Source organism: Hyperoodon ampullatus (assembly GCF_949752795.1).
Source record: "Hyperoodon ampullatus genome assembly, chromosome: 2".
NCBI classification, from domain to species: Eukaryota; Metazoa; Chordata; class Mammalia; order Artiodactyla; family Ziphiidae; genus Hyperoodon; species Hyperoodon ampullatus.
The window spans coordinates 155,486,786-155,511,463 of record NC_136915.1 but is presented as its reverse complement, the minus strand read 5'-3'; the positions used below and the strand labels follow the sequence as shown (position 1 = coordinate 155,511,463).

Below are 24,678 nucleotides of genomic sequence, written 5' to 3'. Positions count from 1 at the left end.
ATTTTCCCCAAGATAGGATTTAAAACCTGTACTGTAAGTACATGCTGTAATTTGAATAGAGTTTTAAGATAACTCTGTTTTCTATTTGGGGAGATTCTAAAGTATTAAAATCATCAGTAACATGACTGAGATGGTAATTTGATTATTTTTTTCTGTATAAGATTAAATCTAATGGTCAAATATTTACCGTGAATTAAGGCTAGTTACTTTTAAAAGTCTTGCTTCAAGAATCAGATGGTTTTTATCATTAAATTGCATTTTAAAAATTACTGAAACACTGTATGTAACACAGGCATAAGTTAGTGGTGAGATTCAAGAGCAGTTTTCTGATACTTTTTTCTTTTCAGCGAGGGCTCAGTACCGGAAAACAACCATGGAGGGGAAAATACTTCCCATTTACTTGTTGTTGCTGCTTTCTGTTTTCTTGATTCAGCAAGTTTCTTCTCAAGGTAACTTAACCATCAAAAATACTTTTATTTAACAGCTATTGCTAATCATTCAGTTCTAACTTTTATGACAACAAAAGAAATAGATTTCTAAAAACGTATATTTGCTTGAGTTTAATACATAATAAAAACTTAAAATTGTGTATAGAATATATAGCATATTTATAAGCATTTTGTATTATGAAGTTTTTCAAGAAGTTTTGAGCTTTTCTATAGGATAATTTTTGTACTCATTATTCCTATAGTTCTCCCAAAGGTTTAAAAAAATATAGACACTTACACAATAAAACTATGCTGAAATGATACAATATCATTGGATTAACTGAAATGAACAATATGTATATAGCATATAATTTTTTCCTACATGTTTACAAAGAAATTTATTCTTTTACATCAAATAAATTATGGCATCATGTCGATATAGATATATTACAATGAACATTTACAATGTTTCAAATGACATTTTATTAATCTTGAAAATGCGCCTTCTTTCTTATAAGGACTGTTCATCCAGATATAAATTTACACAGGTATGAATGTCATTTTATATTATAATATTGAACCATTCACAGCCCTCCAAAAACAGTTAGTCCTGGATGAAGAGTTTTTGTTATTCATTTTTAGAGAATGTTAAGGTACATTCAGTGTAATTACCTTAACAGAAGTCTCTAGCATCACAAGGTAAATTACTTAACGATAACACCAAGCTTTGGATATTTGTTTCCTTTTCCTTTTTTTTTTTTTTGGTTCAAGTTACTGTTTTTTTTTTTAAATTAATTTTTATTGGAGTATGGTTGCTTTACAATGTCCTTTTCATTTTTTCTTTTTCTTTGATAAGAAAAATCTGAGAGAGAAAAAATCAAGGTGCATGATTGTTATGGCATTGTTTACATTTCCAGTAAAATAATTAAATAAGCCTGAGCATGTGAGATAGCTGCCTGCCATGGACATAGTTTCAGAATCACTTAGATAAGGTGGAAAAACACAGGAAAGCAAATATAAATATTTAATCAGGAATGACGAATACCCGGGTGTATCCAAACCTTCTGCTCTCTCAGAATAATATTACAAGGTTCATAACACTGGGTGCATTTCCTAAGCTACTTCTCCTCTGTGATGCAATTGGCTGTTCACTAGAACAGTTTTACTCTCCTTTAAATAAATGAAATTAAAATTAGTTGTTAAAATCAACATCAATAAAAGTAGGACAGCCATTAAATCTATGGAAATAAATTTTCCTGTAAAGATGATTGACTTCCTATTTCAGAAATCTGCTAGTTATAAAAGAATAACCTTTTGATGTTGTCTTGTCTGCTTTTCTTGCCTTCTCAGCCTCTTCCCATTCTTTTTTCTTTATATATATGTATTTATATACATACACTATATATGATATGCATTTTTGTATGTATTGTGCACATGTGTATGTAAAAAGTTCTGAAAGTTGTCCTAATGTTTACTGTTTTATTTGCATATTAAGACTTTAACTTTCCTGGACTTATTATTTTGAGTAATTTTTCAGTGTGCTTCAGCGTCCCTCTATGGATTTAGGACACTGCACCTGCCAGTTTCTATTCCAGAGATGGATTCAGTTGTTACATTTCTGACGTTATCTCTCAGGGAGGTTTTCAAGGTGTTTTCTAAGTGACTTAAAAATATAGTTAAGGATAATTATGCTTTTATTTTTGTTTTGTTTTACCCAAAATAACTCTGTTCATGACCTTTATTCAAGTCCAGATGCTTTTCAAGAGTCACCTATTTGGTACTCTCTTTAGTGGTGGTCGTAAACATCTGACTTCCCCAACACTTATAGAGCCCAGTTATCCCCACCCATGAAAGGAGTAGGAGCCTAGGAAAGTTTGTGCTGGCATGACTATCTTGCTGTAAACGTATGATCAGAAATGAGAGGCAATGTGATCAGGACAAGTTTGGGTATCAGAATCAGATATATCAGGGTTCAAATTCTAGGTGGGCTGTTTACTTAGGATGACCATATAATTTACTGTGCAAATCAGGACACTTCTAAGAGTGAAAGAGGTCACTATGAATGATTTTTTAAATTTTATTTATTTTATTTTTGGCCGCATTGGGTCTTTGTTGCTGTGCCCAGGCTTTCTCTTGTTGTGTCGAGTGGGGGCTACTCTTGGTTGCGGTGTGCGGGCTTCTCATTGCAGTGGCTTCTCTTGTTGCAGAGCATGGGCTCTAGGTGCGCAGGCTTCAGTAGTTGTGGCTCGCGGGCTCTAGAGCGCAGGCTCAGTAGTTGTGGCACACGGGCTTAGTTGCTCCGCGGCATGTGGGATCTTCCCAGATCAGGGCTCAAACCCGTGTCCCCTGTGTTGGCAGGAGGATTCTTAACCACTGCGCTACCAGGGAAGTCCACTATGAATGATTAATAGGTGTTAATTGATCTGTAATACATATATACTTGAGTTATTAAGTAGCTGGGTGCCCTTGAGCAAGTTATTAAAATTTCTGTTTCAGCTTTCTTATCTCTAAAAAAGAGGCTACTAATACTCTCCTGGCAACGTTTCATAAGCATTAGAGATAAGGTATGACTCAGTGCCCAGCACAGAGATGCTCAGTAAATGGCAACTAGTCATCATCCTAGTAGCAGCATCAGTAGAGCTGTAGCTGCCAGCCCTCCTCCAGGAATACCACCCTCTTTTGTGCAAAGCCATTACTCAGCCTGATTTTCAAAAGTGCATTTATCTTCTCAGTCTAGTAATGAATAAAATGGCATGATGAAGGTCACCTAGGAGACCAGGCAAAGGTCACCTGGACCCATTGTTAACCATCATTCCCAACCTTTCCAATTGATAAAGTTCTGCCCCACCAAGCAGCTTTGTCCTCCTCCCTAGATTTCTTCCTTTTTACAAAGTGGCTTGGCCCTGTTTACACTAGTGTTGTATAATTTTAGATTTATCAAGCTGTGCAGGGAGATGTGGGGAAGGGTATTCTAGAGATGCCACCTGCAACTGTGATTATAACTGTCAACACTACATGGATTGCTGCCGTGACTTCAAGGAATTCTGCGCTGTAGGTAAGTCCTGAGAGCTGGTGTCTCCTCTGTCAAGCACATGTCCTGTGAGAGTCCCCTTGCACCACTTGCAGTGCTGTTGTCACACTATTTCACTTCTCTGTGCTGAAGTGCCTTTCCCTTCCCTCGTGTAAGTGCTGCAGTGTGCTGTGCCTGAGGGTGGTGTCAAAGCTTGTGATCACTGGGGGAGGTTAAGGGAAGCCTGGAAGTCTGTCACTTGCACAAGGTTATTGACTAGTGCCAAGTATCATGTCTTGTTTTAAATAGAGACAATACTATGACTCAGGAATCATTAAGTAAATAGTAATGAGTAATTCTTTGCTATTAACCAGAGAGGTAATTGCTTAGGGATGGAGCCCTTCAATAGCTTCATCAAAAAATTCATGGACATAAAATAATCTTGCTTACTGTTTAACTTTTTGGTATTAATATGTTTCTAAATTACCTGAAAAAGGCACTTTAAAAGTGTTTAATAGTCAGTGTATAATGATGAATTTCAGTTACATACCAAAGGGTATGAATTTTAAATTATGATACTTCATTTAAACATACTTTGGACCGTTTTCTTGTTAATGTGCAAATATTTCATATTTAATTTATGAAAGTTATAATTAAAAGTGGCTCAAAGTTATATTTGCTTCAGAATTTGCATGTGAAGTTGATAAATATATTGTTGTACAATTTGTTTGTTGTGTAAGGTAATTATTTCAAATAGTCCTGAGTAAATCATCGTGGCTTTAACCAAAGCTTTTATGGAAATGAGCAGGATTCTTATATAGTCCATACCATGGGATTAGGCTGAAATCTTTCAACTCTACACCATGCCCAGTTTGTCATAACAAAGGTTTCTGTATTATAAATGATTTTTGAGCCTAAACAGTGACTATTTATATTAAGCCAGCTCTTTAGAATATATTGTTGTAGAATATGCATGCTCAATTGACAAAAATCTACTTAAAAAGTAGCAGTATCAAAAGGAGAGAATGGTGGGAATTCATATGAAGTGTACTTACCTCTTTAGACATTTCCCAATTTTCCACTGTCCATACTTGAAGTGACTCAGACAGCATTGGGGTGTCTCTTGGAGCCTTGAAGGGCAAGAAAATTTTCCTTAGTCACCATATTTCTTTCTTGACCAGGGCTGTCTCCACTTGGGAAACCATCTATCTTCCAAATTCCAAATAAAAGACTTAGCTATACACTTTTGGAACTCTAGTCAGCTATAAGGTGGGAAATGACTATCAATACATGGGCATGACTGATTGTGTAACCAATAATCCATAATGTTTTGTTTTGCTCTGGGTAGAGTTTTCCTGTAAAGGCCGCTGCTTCGAGTCCTTTAAAAGAGGGAGTCCGTGTGACTGTGACTCAGAATGTAAGAAGTATGGCAAGTGTTGTTCCGATTATGACAGTTTTTGTGAAAAAGGTAAGCATCCCAGTACCAATCAGTTCCTCTCAGTACAGCCAGATCTGTGCACCTATCTTAGCTTCACTGATAATGTCTTAACATGCGGTCCAACTCAGGTCTTGATTTTACTAACATATACGCTATTTCATATTAATTTTGTTTCACCAAGATGAATTAAAGAAGGAATGCTTTTTCTAAAGCACTCCCTGGCTCAGCCAGGCTCCAGGAGTGCAAGTGATTGCAGGTTGAGTAACGGAGAGGATAGGGGCTGGGCATACATGCTTTTCTCCTCCAGGTGTGGTTCAATTTCAGGTTAAATCAACAGTAAGCAGCTCATTTGATGATTTCTTGTCTAATTCTATGGTGATGACCCCACAAAGTCAACTGTCCTTTGAGCTATCTGTGCTTTTGCTCTCAATGTTTTTGAGTGTATATTTGAGGGCAGAATCAACATGTCCAGCTTCTCTGAACTAGTAAATTTGAGTCAGTTTAAAGCACTAAGTTGATAGGCAAACCAAGAAGCTAACTGTCCATTGTATTTCCCTTCTTATCTCTACAGTCCCCTCAATAGTCTCTATCTAAATGCCTGTGTGTGAAGGAGTCAATAAAAAGAGGTAGTTCCATTTTAGAATCCTCTTCTCTGGTTTTGGTCCTGAAGGAGTACTCTGAGGGCATAATAAAACCCTCCAGATTTACCAAAAAAAAGGACTTTAAACAATGTACTTAAATAATGAATTCCTTTCTTTTACCAAATGTTTGTTCTTAAATCCTACTCTGTTAAAACAAGAATATCTATGGGGGTAAAAGTGAAAATAAGCATTGCTTGCATGATCTTATTTTATTTAAACAAGGCTGCACCTTCTGCTTCTTTCAAACAGTGGAGAAATAGGGTGGAGAACTATTAATCAGCATAGTTAAGGAATATTTCTTAACTCTTCAATGTTTTCATTGGAAAGCATTCCAAAGATAATGGAGACACCTTCCCTGTAATCAAAATCGCAGAGTTCAGAGTTCCTACAGCTTTCAGAAGGACACATGAGATGAGTGCTCCATATTTACTCATCACTCTGATAATTGTTTTGGCTGTGAGAGAAAAAACTAAGAATTTATTTTGGGCAGAGGATGGATGGGGAGGGAAGATGGTTAGAGAATGACAAAGCATTGAGAGAACATGTTAATAAAGACAATAGTTTATGCTACCAAGTGGTGGGTCAGATTACTTGAGGTTTTTGTAAAACTCAAGGATAAAAAATTGATGAAGGTAGTGCATCATTTACAGAATTCACAGAGATAGGGTCCAACTGAAAATGAAGGCATCAACTAGATCTTCAGTACTTCATTTTTATTTATTTTCTTTTAAATTTTATTTTACTTATTTTTTTATACAGCAGGTTCTTATTAGTCATCCATTTTATACATATTAGTGTATATATGTCAATCCCAAACTCTCAATTCATCACACCACCATCCCCCTCCTACAGCTTCCCCCCCTTCATGTCCATACGTTTGTTCTCTACGTCTGTGTCTCAATTTCTGCCCTGAAAACCAATTTATTTGTACCATTTTTCTAGGTTCCACATATATGTGTTAATATACGATAATTGTTTTTCTCTTTCTGACTTACTTCACTCTGTATGGCAGTCGCTAGATCCATCCACGTCTCTACAAATGACCCAATTTTGATCTTTTTATGGTTGAGAAATATTCCATTGTATATATGTAACACAAATTCTTTCTCCATTCATCTGTCAATGAGCATTTAGGTTGCTTCCATGACCTGGCTATTGTAAAAGGTGCTGCAAAGAACATTGGGTTGCATGTGTATTTTTGAATTATGGTTTTCTCCGGGTATATGCCCAGTAGTGGGATTGCTGGATCATATGGTAATTCTATTTTTAGTTTTTTACGGAACCTCCATACTGTTCTCCATAGTGGCTGTATCAATTTACATTCCCACCAACAGTGCAAGAGGGTTCCCTTTTCTCCAAACCCTCTCCAGCATCTGTTGTTTGTAGATTTTCTGATGATGCCCATTCCAACTAGTGTGAGGTGATACCTCAATGTAGTTTTGATTTGCATTTCTCTAATAATTCGTGATGTTGAGCAGCTTTTCATGTGCTTCTTGGCTATCTGTATGTCTTCTTTGGAGAAATGTCTATTTAGGTCTTCTGCCCATTTTTTGATTGGGTTGTTTGTTTTTTAAAATATTGAGCTGCAGGAGCTGTTTATATATTTTGGAGATTATCCCTTTGTGCACTGATTCGTTGCAAATATTTTCTCCCATTCTGAGGGTTGTTTTTTCGTCTTATGGTTTCCTTTGCTGTGCAAAAGCTTTGAAGTTTCATTAGGTCCCATTTGTTTATTTTTGTTTTTATTTCCATTACTCTAGGATGTGGATCAAAAAAGATCTTGCTGTGATTTATGTCAGAGTGTTCTTCCTATATTTTCCTCTAAGAGTTTGATAGTGTCCGGTGTTACATTTAGGTCTCGAATCCATTTTGAGTTTATTTTTGTGTATGGTGTTAGGGAGTGTTCTAATTTCATTCTTTTACATGTAGCTGTCCAGTTTTCCCAGCACCACTTATTGAAGAGACTGTCTTTTCTCCATTGTATATCCTTGCCTGCTTTGTCATAGATTAGTTGACCATAGGTGCATGGGTTTACCTCTGGGCTTTCTATCCTGTTCCATTGATCTATGTTTCTGTTTTTGTGCCAGTACCATATTGTCTTGATTACTGTAGCTCTGTAGTATAGTCTGAAGTCAGGGAGTCTGATTCCTCCAGCTCCATTTTTTTTTTCCTCAAGACTGCTTTGGCTATTCGGGGACTTTTGTGTCTCCATACAAATTTTAAGATTTTTTGTTCTAGTTCTGTAAAAAATGACATTAGTAATTTGATAGGGATTGCATTGAATCTGTAGATTGCTTTGGGTAGTATAGTCATTTTCACAATATTGATTCTTCCAATCCAAGAATATGGTATATCTCTCCATCTGTTGGTATCATCTTTAATTTCTTACATCAGTGTCTTAAGTTTTCTGCATACAGGTCTTTTGTCTCCCTAGGTAGATTTATTCCTAGGTATTTTATTCTTTTTGTTGCAATGGTAAATGGGAGTGTTTTCTTAATTTTTCTTTCACATTTTTCATCATTAATGTATAGGAAAGCAAGAGATTTCTGTGCATTAATTTTGTATTCTGCAACTTTACCAAATTCATTGATTAGCTCTAGTAGTTTTCTGGTGGCATTCTTAGAGTTCTCTATGTATAGTAGCATGTCATCTGCAAACAGTGACAGTTTTACTTCTTCTTTCCCAATTTGTATTCCTTTTATTTCTTTTTCTTCTCTGATGGCCGTGGCTAGGACTTCCAAACCTATGTTGAATAATAGTGGTGAGAGTGGACATCCTTGTCATGTTCCTCATCTTAGAGGAAATGCTTTTAGTTTATCACCATTGAGAATGATGTTTGCTGTGGGTTTGTAGTACATGGCCTTTATTATGTTGAGGTAGGTTCGCTCTATGCCCACTTTCTGGAGAGTTTTTATCATAAATTGGTGTTGAATTTTCTCAAAAGCTTTTTCTGCATCTATTGAGATGATCATATGGTTTTTATCCTTCAATTTGTTAATATGGTGTATCGCATTGATTGATTTGCGTATATTGAGGAATCCTTGCATCCGTGGGATAAATCCCACTTGATCATGGTGTATGATCCTTTTAACGTGTTGTTGGATTCTCTTTGCTAGTATTTTGTTGAGGATTTTTGCATGTATATTCATGAGTGATATTGGTCTGTAATTTTCTTCTTTTATAGTATCTTTGTCTGGTTTTGGTATCAGGGTGATGGTGGCCTCATAGAATGAGTTTGGGAGTGTTCTTTCCTCCTCAATTTTTTGGAAGAGTTTGAGAAGGATGGGTGTTAGCTCTTCTCTAAATGTTTGATAGAATTCCCCTGTGAAGCCATCTGGTCCTGGACTTTTGTTTGTTGGAAGATTTTTAATCACAGTTTCAAATTCATTACTTTTGATTGGGCTGTTCATATTTTCTATTTCTTCCTGGTTCAGTCTTGGAAAATTATACCTTTCTAAGAATTTGTCCATTTCTTCCAGGTTGTCCATTTTATTGGCATAGAGTTGCTTGTAGTAGTCTATTAGGATGCTTTGTATTTCTGCGGTATCTGTTGTAACTTCTCTTTTTTCATTTCTAATTTTATTGATTTGAGTCCTCTTCCTCTTTTTCTTGATGAGTCTAATGGTTTATCAATTTTGTTTATCTTTTCAAAGAACCAGCTTTTAGTTTTTTGATCTTTGTTATTGTTTTGTTTCTATTTCATTTATTTCTGCTCTGATCTTATGATTTCTTTCCTTCTGTTAACTTTGGGTTTTGTTTGTTCTTCTTTCTCTAGTTCCTTTAGGTATAAGGTTAGATTATTTATTTGAGATTTTTCTTGTTTCTTGAGGTAGGCTTGTATAGCTATAAACTTCCCTCTTAGAACTGCTTTTGCTGCATCTCATAGGTTTTGGATCGTTGTTGTTTTCATTGTCATTTGTCTCTAGGTATTTTTTGATTTCCTCTTTGATTTCTTCAGTGATCTCTTGGTTATTTAGTAATGTATTGTTTAGCCTCCAGGTCTTTGTTTTTTACGTTTTTTTCCCCTGTAATTGATTTCTAATCTCATAGCATTGTGGTCTGGAAAGATGCTTGATATGATTTCAATATTCTTAAATTTACTGAGGCTTGATTTGTGACCCAAGATGTGATCCATCCTGGAGAATGTTCTGCGCGCACTTGAGCAGAAAGTGTAATCTGCTGTTTTCGGATGGAATGTCCTATAAATATCAACTAAATCTATCTGGTCTTTTTTGTCATTTAAAGCTTCTGTTTCCTTATTTATTTTCATTTTGGATGATCTGTCCATTGGTGTAACTGAGGTGTTAAAGTCCCCCACTATTACTGTGTTACTGTCAATTTCCTCTTTTATAACTGTTAGCAGTTGCCTTATGTGTTGAGGTGCTCCTATGTTGGGTGTATATATATTTATAATTGTTATATGTTCTTCTTGGATTGATCCCTTGATCATTATGTAGTGTCCTTCCTTGTCTCTTGTAACATTCTTTATTATAACGTCTATTTTATCTGATATGAGTATTGCTACTCCAGCTTTCTTTTGATTTCCATTTGCATGGAATACCTTTTTCGATCCCCTCACACTCAGTCTGTATGTGTCCCTAGGTCCGAAGTGGGTCTCTTGTAGACAGCATATATATGGGTCTTGTTTTTGTATCCATTCAGCAAGCCTGTGTCTTTTGGTTGGAGCATTTAATCCATTCATGTTTAAGGTAACAATCGACATGTATGCTCTTATGACCATTTTCTTAATTGTTTTGGGTTTGTTTTTGTAGGTCCCTTCTTCTGTTGTGTTTCCCACTTAGAAAAGTTCCTTTAGCATTTGTTGTAGAGCTGGTTTGGTGGTGCTGAATTCTCTTAGCTTTTGCTTGTCTGTAAAGCTTTTGAGTTCTCCATCGAATCTGAATGAGATCCTTGCCAGGTAATCTTGGTTGTAGGTTCTTCCCTTTCATCACTTTAAGTATATCATGCCACTCCCTTCTGGGTTGTAGAGTTTCTGCTGAGAAATCAGCTGTTAACCTTATGGGAGTTACCTTGTATGTTATTTGTTGTTTTTCCCTTGCTGCTTTCAGTCTTTAATTTTAAAAAGTCTTTTTGTCTTTAATTTTTGCCAGTTTGATTATGATGTGTTTCGGCGTGTTTCTCCTCTATGGGACTCGCTGTGCTTCCTGGACTTGGGTGGCTATTTCCTTTCCCATGTTAGGGAAGTTTTCGACTGTAATCTCTTCACATATTTTCTCCGGTCCTTTCTCTCTCTCTTCTCCTTCTGGGACCCTTATAATGCGAATGCTCTTGCATTTAATGTTGTCCCAGAGGTTTCTTAGGCTGTCTTCATTTCTTTTCATTCTTTTTTCTTTATTCTGTTCCGCAGCAGTGAATTCCACCTTTCTGTCTTCCAGGTCACTTATCCATTCTTCTGCGTCAGTCTGCTATTGATTCCTTCTGCTGTAGTTTTCATTTCAGTTATTGTATTGTTTATCTCTGTTTGTTTGTTCTTTAATTCTTCTAGGTCGTTGTTAAACATTTTTGCATCTTCTCGATCTTTGCCTCCATTCTTTTTCTGAGGTCCTGGATAACTTCACTGTCATTATTCTGAATTCTTTTTCTGGAAGGTTGCCTATGTCCACTTCATTTAGTTGTTTTTCTGGGGTTTTATCTTGTTCCTTCATCTGGTACATAGCCCTCTGACATTTCATCTTGTCTCTCTTTTTGTGAATGTGGTTTTTTCCCCACAGGCTGCAGGATTGTAGTTGTTCTTAGTATTTCATTTTAAAAAAATAACAATCAAACTCTCTTGCGACTCACCACTTAGTCTTTTTTTTTACAATTAATTATTTTTGGCTGCGTTGCATCTTCTTTGCTGCATGCGGGCTTTCTCCAGTTGTGGCGAGCAGGGGCTACTCTTTGTTTCAGTGAGCAGGCTTCTCATTGCAGTGGCTTCTCTTGTTGCAGGGCACAGGCTCTAGGTGCACGGGCTTCAGTAGTTGTGGAACGTGGGCTCAGTAGTTGTGGCGCATGGGCTTTGTTGCTCCACGGCATGTGGGATCTTCCCAGACCAGGGCTCCATCCCGTGTCCCCTGCATTGGCAGGCGGATTCTTTACCACTGCGCCACCAGGGAACACTTACTTGTTTTAAGATTGCTATAGATACCACTTGTAGGCATCTATATATCTCAAAGTCATAACATTTCAAGAATTGAAGCAGTCAAGCACCTCTGAATGTGGGTGAGAAAACAATCCAAGAAGTTAAATAGTTTGCTCAAGATCACTAGTTAAAATGTGATAAAACTGTTTCTCAAGTTGAGGTACCTGGTGTTTTTGTGGGGTGGGAGGAGAAACAGGGAAAGGTATGGTGGTCAGTTCATGCAGATTGCAAAAACAGAGTTCTGAGGAGAAGTTTGGTAAGAGTAGGAGGATTTATCACCACTCTCCTCTCCCCAGAGTGCTTCCCCCCACCCCGTTCTCTGCTTTCTTATCTTTCAGAAGTCCTTCTTCTTTTCTTCTGGTTCTTAATGGTCAAAACATGTTCCATGTAGGTTAAAAAGATACACATCAAACCACTAAGCTGTTTATCTTGGAGAAGGGCAATACATTTTGAGGAAAGCATAATGTGAAGGTGTGAAATTCTTCCACGAGTTAATATTTATGTAGAACTTTTGTAATTAAGAAAAAGAAAAAAAGAAACGTAAATTGGTATCATTTGATTTAAATGAATATGAAAACAGGAAAATGTAATTTTTATATTTATCTTCTCGAGAGCACAAACATCTGTCAACCACATGCAGTGATTATTTTGATATCACAGAAGGCTGGCACAAAGTATAGAGCTCATAAAGTATTTTTTAGGCAGGCAAATACCTTCAGAAATCATCTAGAAGAAAGATCTCTGTATGCAGGCAAGAGGGGTTCAAGAGGGTTTGCCCACTTGCCCAAGGTCACAACGATAGACCCTTGTAGGTCTAGAACTGGAAGTCTTCTGGCTCCTGAGCCTTTGCTCCCCATCATAATTTACAATTTGAGAACCAATTTTTTGTAGCAATGCATCTTCACATAGCTTGGAGTAGTTGGTGTTGGACTAAGACCCTGCCTATACACGTTTTCACCAGCATTTACTCTTGAAGCCAGATGCATCAGTGCCTTTCACAGTTAGAGTTGCTGATGAATATGAACAAGTTAACCGACCCATCTTGCTTGGTCTCAGTGCACAGTCCTGCATCACCACCACCTTCAAAGTCTGCACCTCCACCTCCAGGAGCAACTCAGACCATCAAATCAACAAACATTCACCCAAATCATCAAGCAAGAAGACTAAGAAAGTTATAGAATCAGAGGCAATAACAGAGGGTAGGAAGATGACAGATGTAAAAAAAATGAGGTTTCTGAGATGAAATAACCTGTAGGTGGACTTTTATAAGACTCCTTATAGTACAGGGTGATCTTCTGAGTCATTAAAGGCTCATCACACTGCTTGGTTTAGGGCAGAGTTTAAGCCAAAGTATAAATGCTCAGTTATTTATTTTCCTTATTTACCAAACTCAGTATGGGACTAGGTTAAAATAATCAGAAGAAACAAGTCTTACTGTTTAAAAAAAAAAGCCATGATTTTGTTTGCAGAACAATTTGATTCTGTAAGATTTGGGGAAGTTGAGAGAAAGTTATGTAGTTATACTGCTAGTTATCTGTGACAAACTCAGGTGCCTTGCTTTTAACTGACATTTACAAGACCTGTTGCTCATAGTACTGATAAAACAAGCAGAACACAGACATTTGTAGATCAATAAACAGCATTTTTGTTGTATTTGAACTGGCAGTTCTTTTTTGCTTTAAATCAGTTGGTGTGATCAACTTTTTTATTCCATTTATAGAACATTCTGTTTCTGAAAATCAGGAGTCTTCCTCCTCCTCTTCCTCAGCTTTTCGGAAAATCAAGTTTTCCAAAAATTCAGCTGCTAATAGAGAATTAAAGAAGAAACCCAAGGGTTTGAGCATTGATAAAGATCAGTGACTATATCAATGCCATGTTAACAATAATGACCTAAAAGTAAGGCGTGTGGGTAGAATGATTTGAGGACATTTCAGTATTTGGGGGGGGGTATGTAACTTCATAAAAATTACTTTAGAAGATACCAGTGAAAATTTCCTATAGGAAATTAGTGCCAAGCAGCTAGGTAACCACTCTATAAAGCAAAGGAAGAAGATACTATAGAAGCAACTGTAGAACCACAGGATGGCACCAGAGATGACTATTAAGTTCTCTATTTCAAGTCCTGTCTACCTGATATCATCTCTTCTCCTTCCTCTATCTTGTCTTTTCATTTCTGCTTCCCCAGATTTATTTTATTTAACTTTTATATACTTCCTTAAGTGTTTTAAAATATTAATCCATTAAATTCCCATACATTTCTGAGAAAGGCAATATTATTATCCACATTTTACAGATCCTCATTATTTTCCTAATAAATTATCTGTCATATCTGGCTGATTTTTCTGTAGTAGAGAAACTACAGAGTTGGCTATTATCTCCTGAAAAGAGATTCTCTTTGTTCTGCTTTTTTATTATTTCCTGAATTTCTAAAATACATTCTCATTCTCCAGGAAATACTGGATTTTGGATACTGGAGTTTTGAAGAACTCATTTCCTGTGTGGTTATTTCCCTGAAGCCTTCTTTCCAGCTGAATAGCCAGATATTTAATCTTTGAGTCATCCAGAGAGTCTTGCACACAATAGAAGTGTTTGCTAAATGGAGCTCATCTCAGTGATGTGCCTCTTGGGCTCTGTATGTCACCTATGGGGTAGCTGCTAGGGGAAATCCTGTTAAACAGGGTCCTTTTGCTGCCATGGCATCCTAATCTCCTCTCTGTATCCCGAGACTGCTGAGTTTATACAGGCAGAGGACAGAAAGCAGTTAAAAGCCATGTGCACAGAAGCAGGACTAAGCAGGAACCATGGGGGTGACTGGAACAGATTCCTTGGATGTAGTTATAGAGGCCTCTGAGGGAATTGGCGCAGTTAGTCTAAAAGATGTTGGAACTAGGTTTCCAGTAGGAAGGAAGTGGCACTGAGCAATAAGGAATAAGAAGAGTTGAGAAAGTGACGTGCAAAGAACATTGACATAAAGAGTAGAATTAGTGTTACTGATCATATTGATCATTTCAAAGTTGCCACTTGCTTCCATATATTAATTCTATTGAGTTTTACTTGTGTTTTTCACCCCTTATCCCATTCATTCCCTAAAATAGCCCAATAAGATAGGTTGTGTATCATTTTACAGTAATTTAATAGACATGTTAGAAATGAGCAATTTGCCTAGAGACAACACAGCTAGTCAATGATAAGGATGGCATCTTTATGTCACTATTAAAGAAAAAAAAAACTATACAAAAATAAAAGATGTATATTTTTTTCACTAGTAAAAGACAACAAGAAGAAAAGAACCCCTAAAAAGAAACCTACCCCAGAACCACCAGTAATAGATGAAGCTGGAAGTGGACCGGACAATGGTGATTTCAAGCTCACCCCAACTCCTAACATTCCCACCACTCAACGTAATAAAGTTACCACAACTCCCAAGGTTACAATAGTAAAACCGATACTTTCTAAACCCAGTATTCCACCTAATTCTGACACAACTAAAGAGACGCCTTTGACAGCCAATAAGGGGACAACAGATGAAACTAAAGAGACTTCTACAACAAATAAACAGACTTCAACTACTGCAAAAGAGAAGACTACTTCAGCTAAAGAGACACAAAATGCAGAGAAAACATCTACTAAAGATTTTGCACCCACATCTGAAGTTCCTGCTACATCTACACTCAAAGCTGAAACTATAAGCAAATCCCCCGCTCTCACCTCTCCCAAAGAGCCAGCTCCCACCACCAAGGAATCTACACCCACCACCACCAAGGAATCTACACCCACCACCACCAAGGAGCCAGCTCCCACCACCAAGGAATCTACACCCACCACCACCAAGGAGCCAGCTCCCACCACCAAGGAATCTACACCCACCACCACCAAGGAGCCAGCTCCCACCACCAAGGAATCTACACCCACCACCACCAAGGAGCCAGCTCCCACCACCAAGGAATCTACACCCATCACCACCAAAAAGCCAACTCCCACCACCAAGGAATCTACACCTATCACCACCAAAAAGCCAGCTCCCACTACCAAGGAATCTACACCCATCACCACCAAAGAGCCAGCTCCCACCACCACCAAGGAGCAAGCTCCCACCACCAAGGAATCTACACCCATCACCACCAAAGAGCCAGCTCCCACCACCACCAAGGCGCCTGCTCCCACCACCCCCAAGGAGCCAGCTTCTGCCACCCCCAAGGAACCTACTCCAAGTTCTCCTAATACACCTGCTCCAACCACCTCAGAGGCCTCTACTTCAACTATCACCATGGAGCCTCCCACTACTCCTAAGGGCCCTGCTGAATCAACTGAGTTTCCTGTAGAACCCACACCAAAGACTCTTGAAAACAGTCCCAAGGAGCCTGCTGTACCTACAACCAAGGCTCCTAAAGTGACCAAACCTGAAATGACTACAACAGCTAAAGACAAGGCCACAGAAAAAGACACAACTGATACCATGGCATCATCCAAAATTACTCTTAAAGCAACAACTCTTGCACCCAAAGTAATGACAGCAATAAAAAAGACAACTGAAGAGACTAAAAGCAAACCTGAACCAACAACAGCTATACCAAAAGGTACAGCTACTAACTCTCAAGTGACAACTCCTAAACCCCCAAAACCAACCAAAGCACCCAAAAAGCTCACTTGTACCAAAAAGCCAAAAACACCTCAAGTGAGAAAACCAAAGACTACACCAACTCCCCCAAAGATGACATCAGCAATGCCTAAATCAAACCCTACCTCTTTAGCAGAAGCCAAGCTCCAAACCACCACCAGCCCTAACCAAACTCCCAACTCAGAAATAATCGAAGTAAATCCAAAGAATGAAGATGCAGATGCTACTGAAGGAGAAAAACCTCACATGATTCCTAGGCCCCCTGTGTTAACTCCTATAGTTATTCCAGGCACTGATTTCATAGGGAGAGGACCCAGTCAAGGCATTGGCATCAACCCCGTGTTTTCAGGTAATATGAATCAGTTACTTTCATGTTTAAAATTGGCAATGTTAACTTAAATCTTTCTGAACCGGATGCCCTGATTTAGTATTATTCTATTGATATATATTATTTAGAACCCTGAACTTGTGAAGTTTTACATCTTTTCTACAGGTAAGCAGAGGGGTAATCACAGTAAGTTTATTTCGTTATTTGGAAAATCAAGTAATAACCTAGGATTGCAAAAATCTGCAATATTCTTTTCCAAACCAATTCCACAGGGCAATCAGAATTGAGAAACAAGAATTTCACGTTGAGATCGAATATCCAATACTTGTCTAATTTACATGAAGATCAGGTACCCTGACCCATTCCAGTTCATAATTTATTTTTATATAACACTTTTTGAATAATATCACCTTTAAGGAAAACAACTATGAGATATATCACTTCTTTTTCACCTCTGAAATACATGTACCTCAAATTATACTCTTCAAGAGTTTAGGAAAGGGTGAACAGAGGAAACAGAACCCAGTGGGAGGATGTGAAAAGAACGGAACAGTTTTCTCATTTTTATATTGGCTTAATTTGTGTTAATTTGTTTTAGATGAGACTAATTTATGTAACGGTAAGCCAGTAGATGGACTGACTACTTTGAGCAATGGGACATTAGTTGCATTTCGAGGTGAGTTTTGCACACATTTCTTTTTCTGCCCTTTGATTTTTACTTGGTGTTTATGAGAGCGAGAGCCATAGGAGAGTACAAGTTTGGGCTGAGCTTCCTGGAGGGAAACCTGATTGATGAACTTACCTCACACAGTATTATAAGGACCTGAGGGTAAATACCAAAATATTGGATTAACAAAATTAGACATAGTAAAGTAACAAACAAAATAAAGTTATTTAATTATAACTCCTTAATTCTAACAGGTAAAGAAATTGAGAGATAAGTGATTTTCTGTAAATCACAAAGCCAGAAGGCTCTTTCTAGAGAATCTGGGAAACTAAAATATTTTAAGTTATGCTAAATTTCAGATTTGAGAAATATCTACTCTCAGAAATGTTCAAATACTACCTTCTGTATTAGTACTCAAAATTCTGACTAAACATCATAGAATGCTTGTTAACACATTCAATCTGGTTCTTTATGATAAACTTTTTAAAAGATTTCATTTTGATTTCTTCTGGGATAGGTTTTAGTCTTCATTCAGCTTGTAGACTGATCATCACTTTCAATTTTAGGTCATTATTTCTGGATGCTAAATGCATTTAGTCCACCATCTCCACCTCGTAAAATTACTGAAGTTTGGGGCATTCCCTCCCCCATTGATACTGTTTTTACTAGATGCAACTGTGAAGGAAAAACTTTCTTCTTTAAGGTAAGAAAAATATCTTTGTGAGAGAAATCAGCAAATAGTTATTCTTTATTATGACAATTTAACTTCCACTTCAGAAGGGTCTCCATATTTTAATAAACTATCATTAAAATTTAATAAATAGTTAACATCCAATTTGGTAACATTGTCAACTTATTCAAATACTTAACTAAGTTAAAACTTTCTCCCTATACTTAAATCTAAGAATGAGTTCCTAACCTTTTTTTTCCTTTTTAACCTTTTAAAAAAGCTGTTCACATCATTTCCTCTTTTTAATTACCAGGATTCTCAGTACTGGCGTTTCACCAATGATATAAAAGATGCAGGGTATCCCAAACTAATTCCCAAAGGATTTGGGGGACTAAATGGAAAAATAGTGGCAGCTCTCTCAATAGCTAAATACAAGAACAGACCTGAATCTGTGTATTTTTTCAAGAGAGGTATGTGTTACATAATTGACAAAATTAAAAAACTTTTAAGGAGTGATCTGCCAGGAAAACTTTATTCAATATTTCCATTTACTATAGGGTTTACTGTCAAAAGATATCTTTAATGGCTAGAATCAAGTATTTTCAATTAAAAAATAAAAATTAAGGGCAGTAAGAAGTATTTAGCTCTCTCACCATGCAAATCACAATTTCATGAGTTTTCAGGACATTGATATAAAGAATGTCATTTATTTTCAAAGTTAAATATATAACTATGCAATTTGTTGGCTTTATTCACAAGTACTTCGAGATTTAGTAATTATTTTTATAATACCTTGACTAATAACCATTATTAATGTCTGGACATACTTTATGAAAATCATTGTTTCCTCTACCTTGTAAAAGCTCTTTTCTATCTCTTTTGGGAATTAAAATTAATTTTCATATTGTATGTGATTTTCTAATTCATCATAGGTGGCAGCATTCAGCAGTATACTTATAAACAGGAACCCACCCAAAAGTGTACTAGAAGAAAGCTTGCTATAAATTATCCAGTGTATGGAGAAACGACACAGGTTAGGAGACGTCGATTTGAACGTGCTATAGAACATTCTCAAACACACACCATCAGAATTCACTATTCACCCATCAGAGTCACTTATCAAGACAAAGGTAATATTTTTTACTGTGTTAAAAATTCTTATACATGAAGTAGATGTAATAGTTTCTTACAGAGTATGGCTTATTAAATATAAATACTGACCATATAACCCTAATACTTATTAATGCAAAACATCAATATGCTTCAATGAATGACCAAAGATCAATACTTTTTTCTTTGTGGCTAAGAAAGGCAATTTATTCAGGCTTGTTAATTATAATACCATTAACCAAGAACATTAAATCCAAATCTGTAACCCTTAAAACAGTCCTAAAAGGTAGATATTTGTACCATATCAGAGATAGCAAAAGCTGAGGCATTGAAATTAACTTACCCAAGGTAACAGAGCTACTGAGTGATCAAACTGGGATTAAAACCCAGGTCTGTTTGACTCGAACAGCTGCTTTTTCCAATACAGTACATTGCCTTTCAATCTGATACCTTTAAAGTGTCATCTGCAGGTTTCCTCCATAATGAAGTTAAAGTGAGTACACTGTGGAGAGGACTTCCAAATGTGGTTATTTCAGCTGTATCACTGCCCAACATCAGAAAACCTGATGGCTACGATTACTATGTCTTTTCTAAAGGTAAGTTATTAAGTAAAGTCTTAATAGCTTTCTGAAGATGGTACCTAATCTCTGAAACATGAATAAATTCAAAGCAAAAACAAGTGTTCAATGGTGACTAAAGGTGAGAAATTAAATTATATCACTTATTCTAATTATTCTGAAGAAGAGAAAGTTTAGATTTTTGCTTTACTTTCAATTAAATTGAATGGATTGCAATTCATTTCTGCCCTATCATTCATGAGATTAAAGCCTATTACGAAGAAACATCCAATTAATTGAGTAAAACTGCTTCTGAAAACAATATTTTACTTCTATTATCTGTGGCATTTAACAGAGGTTTTGTTTGCCACAAAGTTGTACTGATTTACATTATTACACAGTCTGTAAGATCAGAAAGAAGGTGCTGAGAAACTAATTTTATTAAAAAAATTATATTACCTGGGCTATTTTTCCTTGAAAAATCCATAAAAATATAAGTTATTCTGCCTATATAAATGACATCAGAATGTATTTTTTTAAAGAATAAAACCCAAATGAATTATTTTTTAAACTAACTCGGTTTTCTCAAATTCTTACTTTGAAAAAGCAGAGTTAAACCTAATTTTATTGAAAGATGGTGAAAGATCAGTCAAGGCAATTGTTTTTCTCTTTGTCAGAAAGTTCAAATTAATTAATACATTTCTGATATTAAAATGATAAATACTGTCTTTGAGTATAATAATAAACTATTTTTAAGTTCAAGTGTTTTGTTTTCTTTTTAATTGAAAAAATGACTTCTCTTCTGTTTAGATCAATACTATAACATCGATGTGCCAACTAAAACAGCAAGAGCCATTACTACTCGTTCTGGACAGACCTTATCTAATGTCTGGTACAACTGTCCTTAGACTGATGGGCAAAGGAAGAATCGACTAACTAAAATGAAGAAAAGAATGATAAATTTTGACACTGAAACACATTTTATTAATAAAGAATGTTGATATAAGCATACCAATTTAAATACAAAAATGTTTTTCAACTTGACAATCATTACACTAAAACAGATTTGACTATCTTATTCACAGTTATTATAGTTTATAGAACATTTAATTAATATTTCCTCTATTTATTCCTCCTCTCCCTCCCATTGCATGGCTCATACCTATAAGAGAGAAAAAGAATTAAACTGAATGCATCTTTTAAAAAGTTAGCTCAAAACTAGAGCATTCACTTACCCTAGTTCATTATAAAAATTTTCAAGATCAAGTGTGCAGGCATGTAGACAAAAAACTGTTAGACATGTCACATCTTCAGTGGAACTTACAACAATCAGATTAATGTTTTATTACATGAATGCAATCTCTAACAGTTACATTGGAAAACAGAGATATTGAAATTTTACATTTCTTTTACTAGCTAAACAAGTCACAAAGCTTTATTCTGCTGTATAACAAGTAGTTACATCTACATAGCACTATAACAGTTTAGCTTTTCCAGATTATACCATGAATTTAAGGAAGAAATGAATAAAAATAAAATATAAGCACATATTCATGATATACCTATGGTATACAAACTTGTCTGCAAGATGTTTACAGATTAGTAAACATCACATGCTCAATGTGTACTTATCTAATCAACCCTTGGAACTAGTTTTAAAAAAACTAGATACGGGGCTTCCCTGGTGGCGCAGCAGTTGAGAGTCCGCCTGCCGATGCAGGGGACACGGGTTCGTGCCCTGGTCCGGGAGGATCCCACATGCCACGGAGCGGCTGGGCCCGTGGGCCGTGGTCGCTGGGCCTGCGTGTCCGGAGCCTGTGCTCCGCGGCAAGAGAGGCCACAGCAGTGAGAGCCCCACGTACCGCAAAAAAAAAAACAAAAAACTAGATACACATTGGAGGCTTAAGGATTAGAAAACTCATTCCATTTATTACTATCCCACATCCTATCACGTGATCAATATGTTAGAAATTTACCTCTCTGTCTGTTAAATTGACGACCACGGACACCTTGTCTCAATGTTGTCTGAAGTCTTACTCGTCTGAAAGGCTTTGGCTGACTACTGCTGGTATCTAGGAAAAGCATTAATATACAAGAAAGCAAGTTAATAAACAAGTTAATAAACAGTTATAGTGACAAAAACTAATTACTAAATGAATGCATGGATAAAATGCAGAGGTGCCCATTGCTTTCAATATTTAAATGTTGTTTTTTTAACAAGGGACATTTAACAAACAGAAAAGGTAAAAAGTTAAAAAAAAGTTCTTTTTGACTTTTTTCATTCATTCACTCTACTAATTTAATAATAAGTATGTACTTGGTGCCTATCCATTTATCAGACACCGTGCTAGGGGTTGGGGAATACAATGGGAAACAGAATACCACATCCCTCAGGAAACAACAGTCCATTACAATATAACATGAGTCATATCTGACCCTCCTCTTTTCCAGAAGCCCCCAATCCAATCATTAGAAACTCTTGCAAGCTCTAATTTAAATATATATCCCAAATCTGACTACTTCTCACAACCTTGACTCTACCATCCTGTCTAAAACATCATCATCTTTACCTTGAATTACTGCAATATCCTCTAAACTTTCTCTTTGTTTCTGTCCATTACTCACTTTCAGTCTCTTCTCTACACAGCAGCAAAACTGATACTGTTAAGTCTTTAAAGCAGAACATGTTACCACTCTGTTTGAAGCCCTCCAAAAACCTGCTACATCCATGAAAGCCGAAGAAATTCCAATGGTCTCCTAGATCTTTCCTCCCCCACCCTGTTACCTCCTGCTAGTCTCTCTCTGTCCTTACTGTGCTCCAGTCACACAGGCCTCCTTGCTGACCTGAACACATCACACTGCTGCCTTACGGACTTTGCATCTATTATTTCTCTCATCCTGGAACACCTTCCCCTGAAGAGCTGCACAGCTTCGCTCCCTTACCTCTTTCAGGTCTTTCCTTAAATACCATTTTCTTAGTAACGTTTTTGTGAAATTGCCTGGCACTTGGTGGGCACTTAAGTATTTGCTGACCAAATGGATAATTGCTTAGATGGGGAGGTTTAGTGTTTTATGTTATCAAATAAATTTAAAAACACCCTAATTTCAGATTATACTGTAAAAGGGAACAAGAACCATATTTTCTTATGCAAGCTCTAGTAAGATATAGCTAGTACCAATTCTCCTATTGAGGAAAGACAATTCTCATGGGACATCAGGATATAACTGGAGGCACAGAACTTCAGTTATTGTATTGTATTATTAATAATATTACTGTTTTACTAGTAACTATGACAGCTACAGTTTTTTGGGGCCTTCTTACTGTGTGTAAAGCATTGAGTTATATAATTTACATACATTATTTTTAATCTTGACTACAAGATGAGTTATGAATGCCCATATTTCACAATGAAATGAGCAGAGATTTAAAGTTACTAGCTATTAAAAGGCAGATACAGGATCTGAACCTGGGGATGTTGGCTACAGGTGGATGTGTCACAGAAAAGCGGCTGGAAGGGAGAAAAGATCTTGAGATAGGAAAGTTCCATAATTGAAAAAAGTAGTAACCGAGCAGGTCTTCCATAAAACCTGAAGGTTCCATGACAGAGTTTGAGGATTACTGCTATAAACAATTTAAAATGAAAACAATCAGAGGATGACTGAGTATGTATTTCTTCAATAATAAAAGTAATCCCCTACCTAAAAACTTTTAGATAAGCTAGTGTAGTATACTGTTTAAGAGTGGAGTCTCTGGAGTCGAACTTCTTGAGTTTGCATCCTGGCTTGCCCATTATTTACTCACTATGTGACTTGGAAGGAATTTTTCAACCTTTTGTGACTCAGTTTCCATTACTATGAAATGGGTATGTGTGCTTACCACGTTGGGTTGGTGTGAGAATTAAATGAGTAAATATAGGTAAAGGGCTTAGAGTACTGTCTGATATACAGTAAGTGCTCAATGAATGTTAATTATTTTTTAAAAAGTCCTGCAGAATTAAGTTTTATTGCAAGAAAGATACATTAAATAGCCCTTTTTAAAGTTAACTTCAAAAACGTGAAAAACCAAACTTTAAAACTATTTATATCAGTACCTTTCAATTTTTTTTTTTGTTTTTTTGAAGCAACAGGCCTCCCAACCCTCAACCTTCCATGCCAAATCTCATGTAGAACCTAATATGCAGAAGAAATAAAAAAGGAGCTGCTCTGGTTTAAACACAGGCAGGAGGCCTGGAGTACTACTCCATCCCTCACAGCCCCTACAGCACCTCTAATGTAACCAATTCCCGTTAATATAAGCCAAGTTCCTTTCAATAAAATAAAATTTCTCTTTTAAATGAAGCATTTTAAAAGTCAAGGAAAAAAGAATTATCAATTGTAACTAACAGAGCAGGATCTTTTGCAAACAAGTTTGATGTATAAAAGCTGTACTGTAGTCAAGAGCAGGAACTTACCTACAGAAGAACTGGAAGGAGGGTCCTGGCTGGTGGAAGGAAGATCTGACTCATCAGACGCCTGAACAGGCTCTTCTTCCTGCTGGCTATCAATTTCGAGGCCTGCTTCTGAACTAATACTAAGAAAGGAAAACAAAAATTGATTAGAAAATACAAAACTGATCCTAGAATATATCCTAAATTTTTCCCTAACTTTATTTTTCAATAGTCTGCCATTTAAATAACCCAGAGCTCCCCTCCAACTCAAAACTGCAGTCTCTGATATTGGTAACCGTACATTTTTTTTAAAAGGCAGGGGAAAAGAGAGCTCAAGCTCCTTTTTCCTCCCTCCTTTTCTCACTAGGACATGTTCCAATTTTAATTTTTGTTTTTTCCTCTCTTTTGCTGTTGTTGTTTTTTCTTTTTGACAAAAGATGTTCACATTTTTGACATTCACAAGAGATATATTATCCAGATTTTGATATACCACAAAACAACTTTCTAGGAAAGCAGAGTACTGAAATAATTCACAACAGTTACAACTATTAATAATATACCACTATTTCACCATGGGCTCTAGCCCAGATGGGACAAGCTAGGTTAGGTGAATTCCTGGCTCAAAGCTGTAACTCCATCTCT

The 24,678-nt window shown here is 36.5% G+C and overlaps 2 protein-coding genes across 2 annotated transcripts in view; one reads left to right on the top strand and one right to left on the bottom strand.

Moving 5' to 3' along the window:
* Positions 1-373: 373 nt before the first annotated feature.
* On the top strand, positions 374-20,517 carry PRG4 (proteoglycan 4; the record flags this gene model as incomplete). Its single annotated transcript, XM_079696848.1, has 10 exons — positions 374-449; positions 3,361-3,483; positions 4,787-4,906; positions 14,926-16,626; positions 17,204-17,281; positions 17,839-17,975; positions 18,256-18,412; positions 18,875-19,072; positions 19,523-19,648; positions 20,420-20,517. The coding sequence occupies 10 exons, from the start codon at positions 374-376 to the stop codon at positions 20,515-20,517; spliced, it is 2,814 nt and encodes a 937-aa protein (XP_079552974.1).
* Positions 20,518-20,576: 59 nt separating this feature from the next.
* TPR (translocated promoter region, nuclear basket protein) overlaps positions 20,577-24,678 on the bottom strand; it is a 73,511-nt gene continuing 69,409 nt past the window's right edge. Inside the window, exons 49-51 of the mRNA XM_079696515.1 lie at positions 24,061-24,179; positions 21,586-21,681; positions 20,577-20,771 (exon numbers count right to left, since the gene is read on the bottom strand). Of these exons, the coding sequence (XP_079552641.1) occupies positions 20,716-20,771; positions 21,586-21,681; positions 24,061-24,179 (271 nt within the window). The 3' untranslated portion in view covers positions 20,577-20,715. The remainder of the gene's footprint in view (positions 20,772-21,585; positions 21,682-24,060; positions 24,180-24,678) is intronic.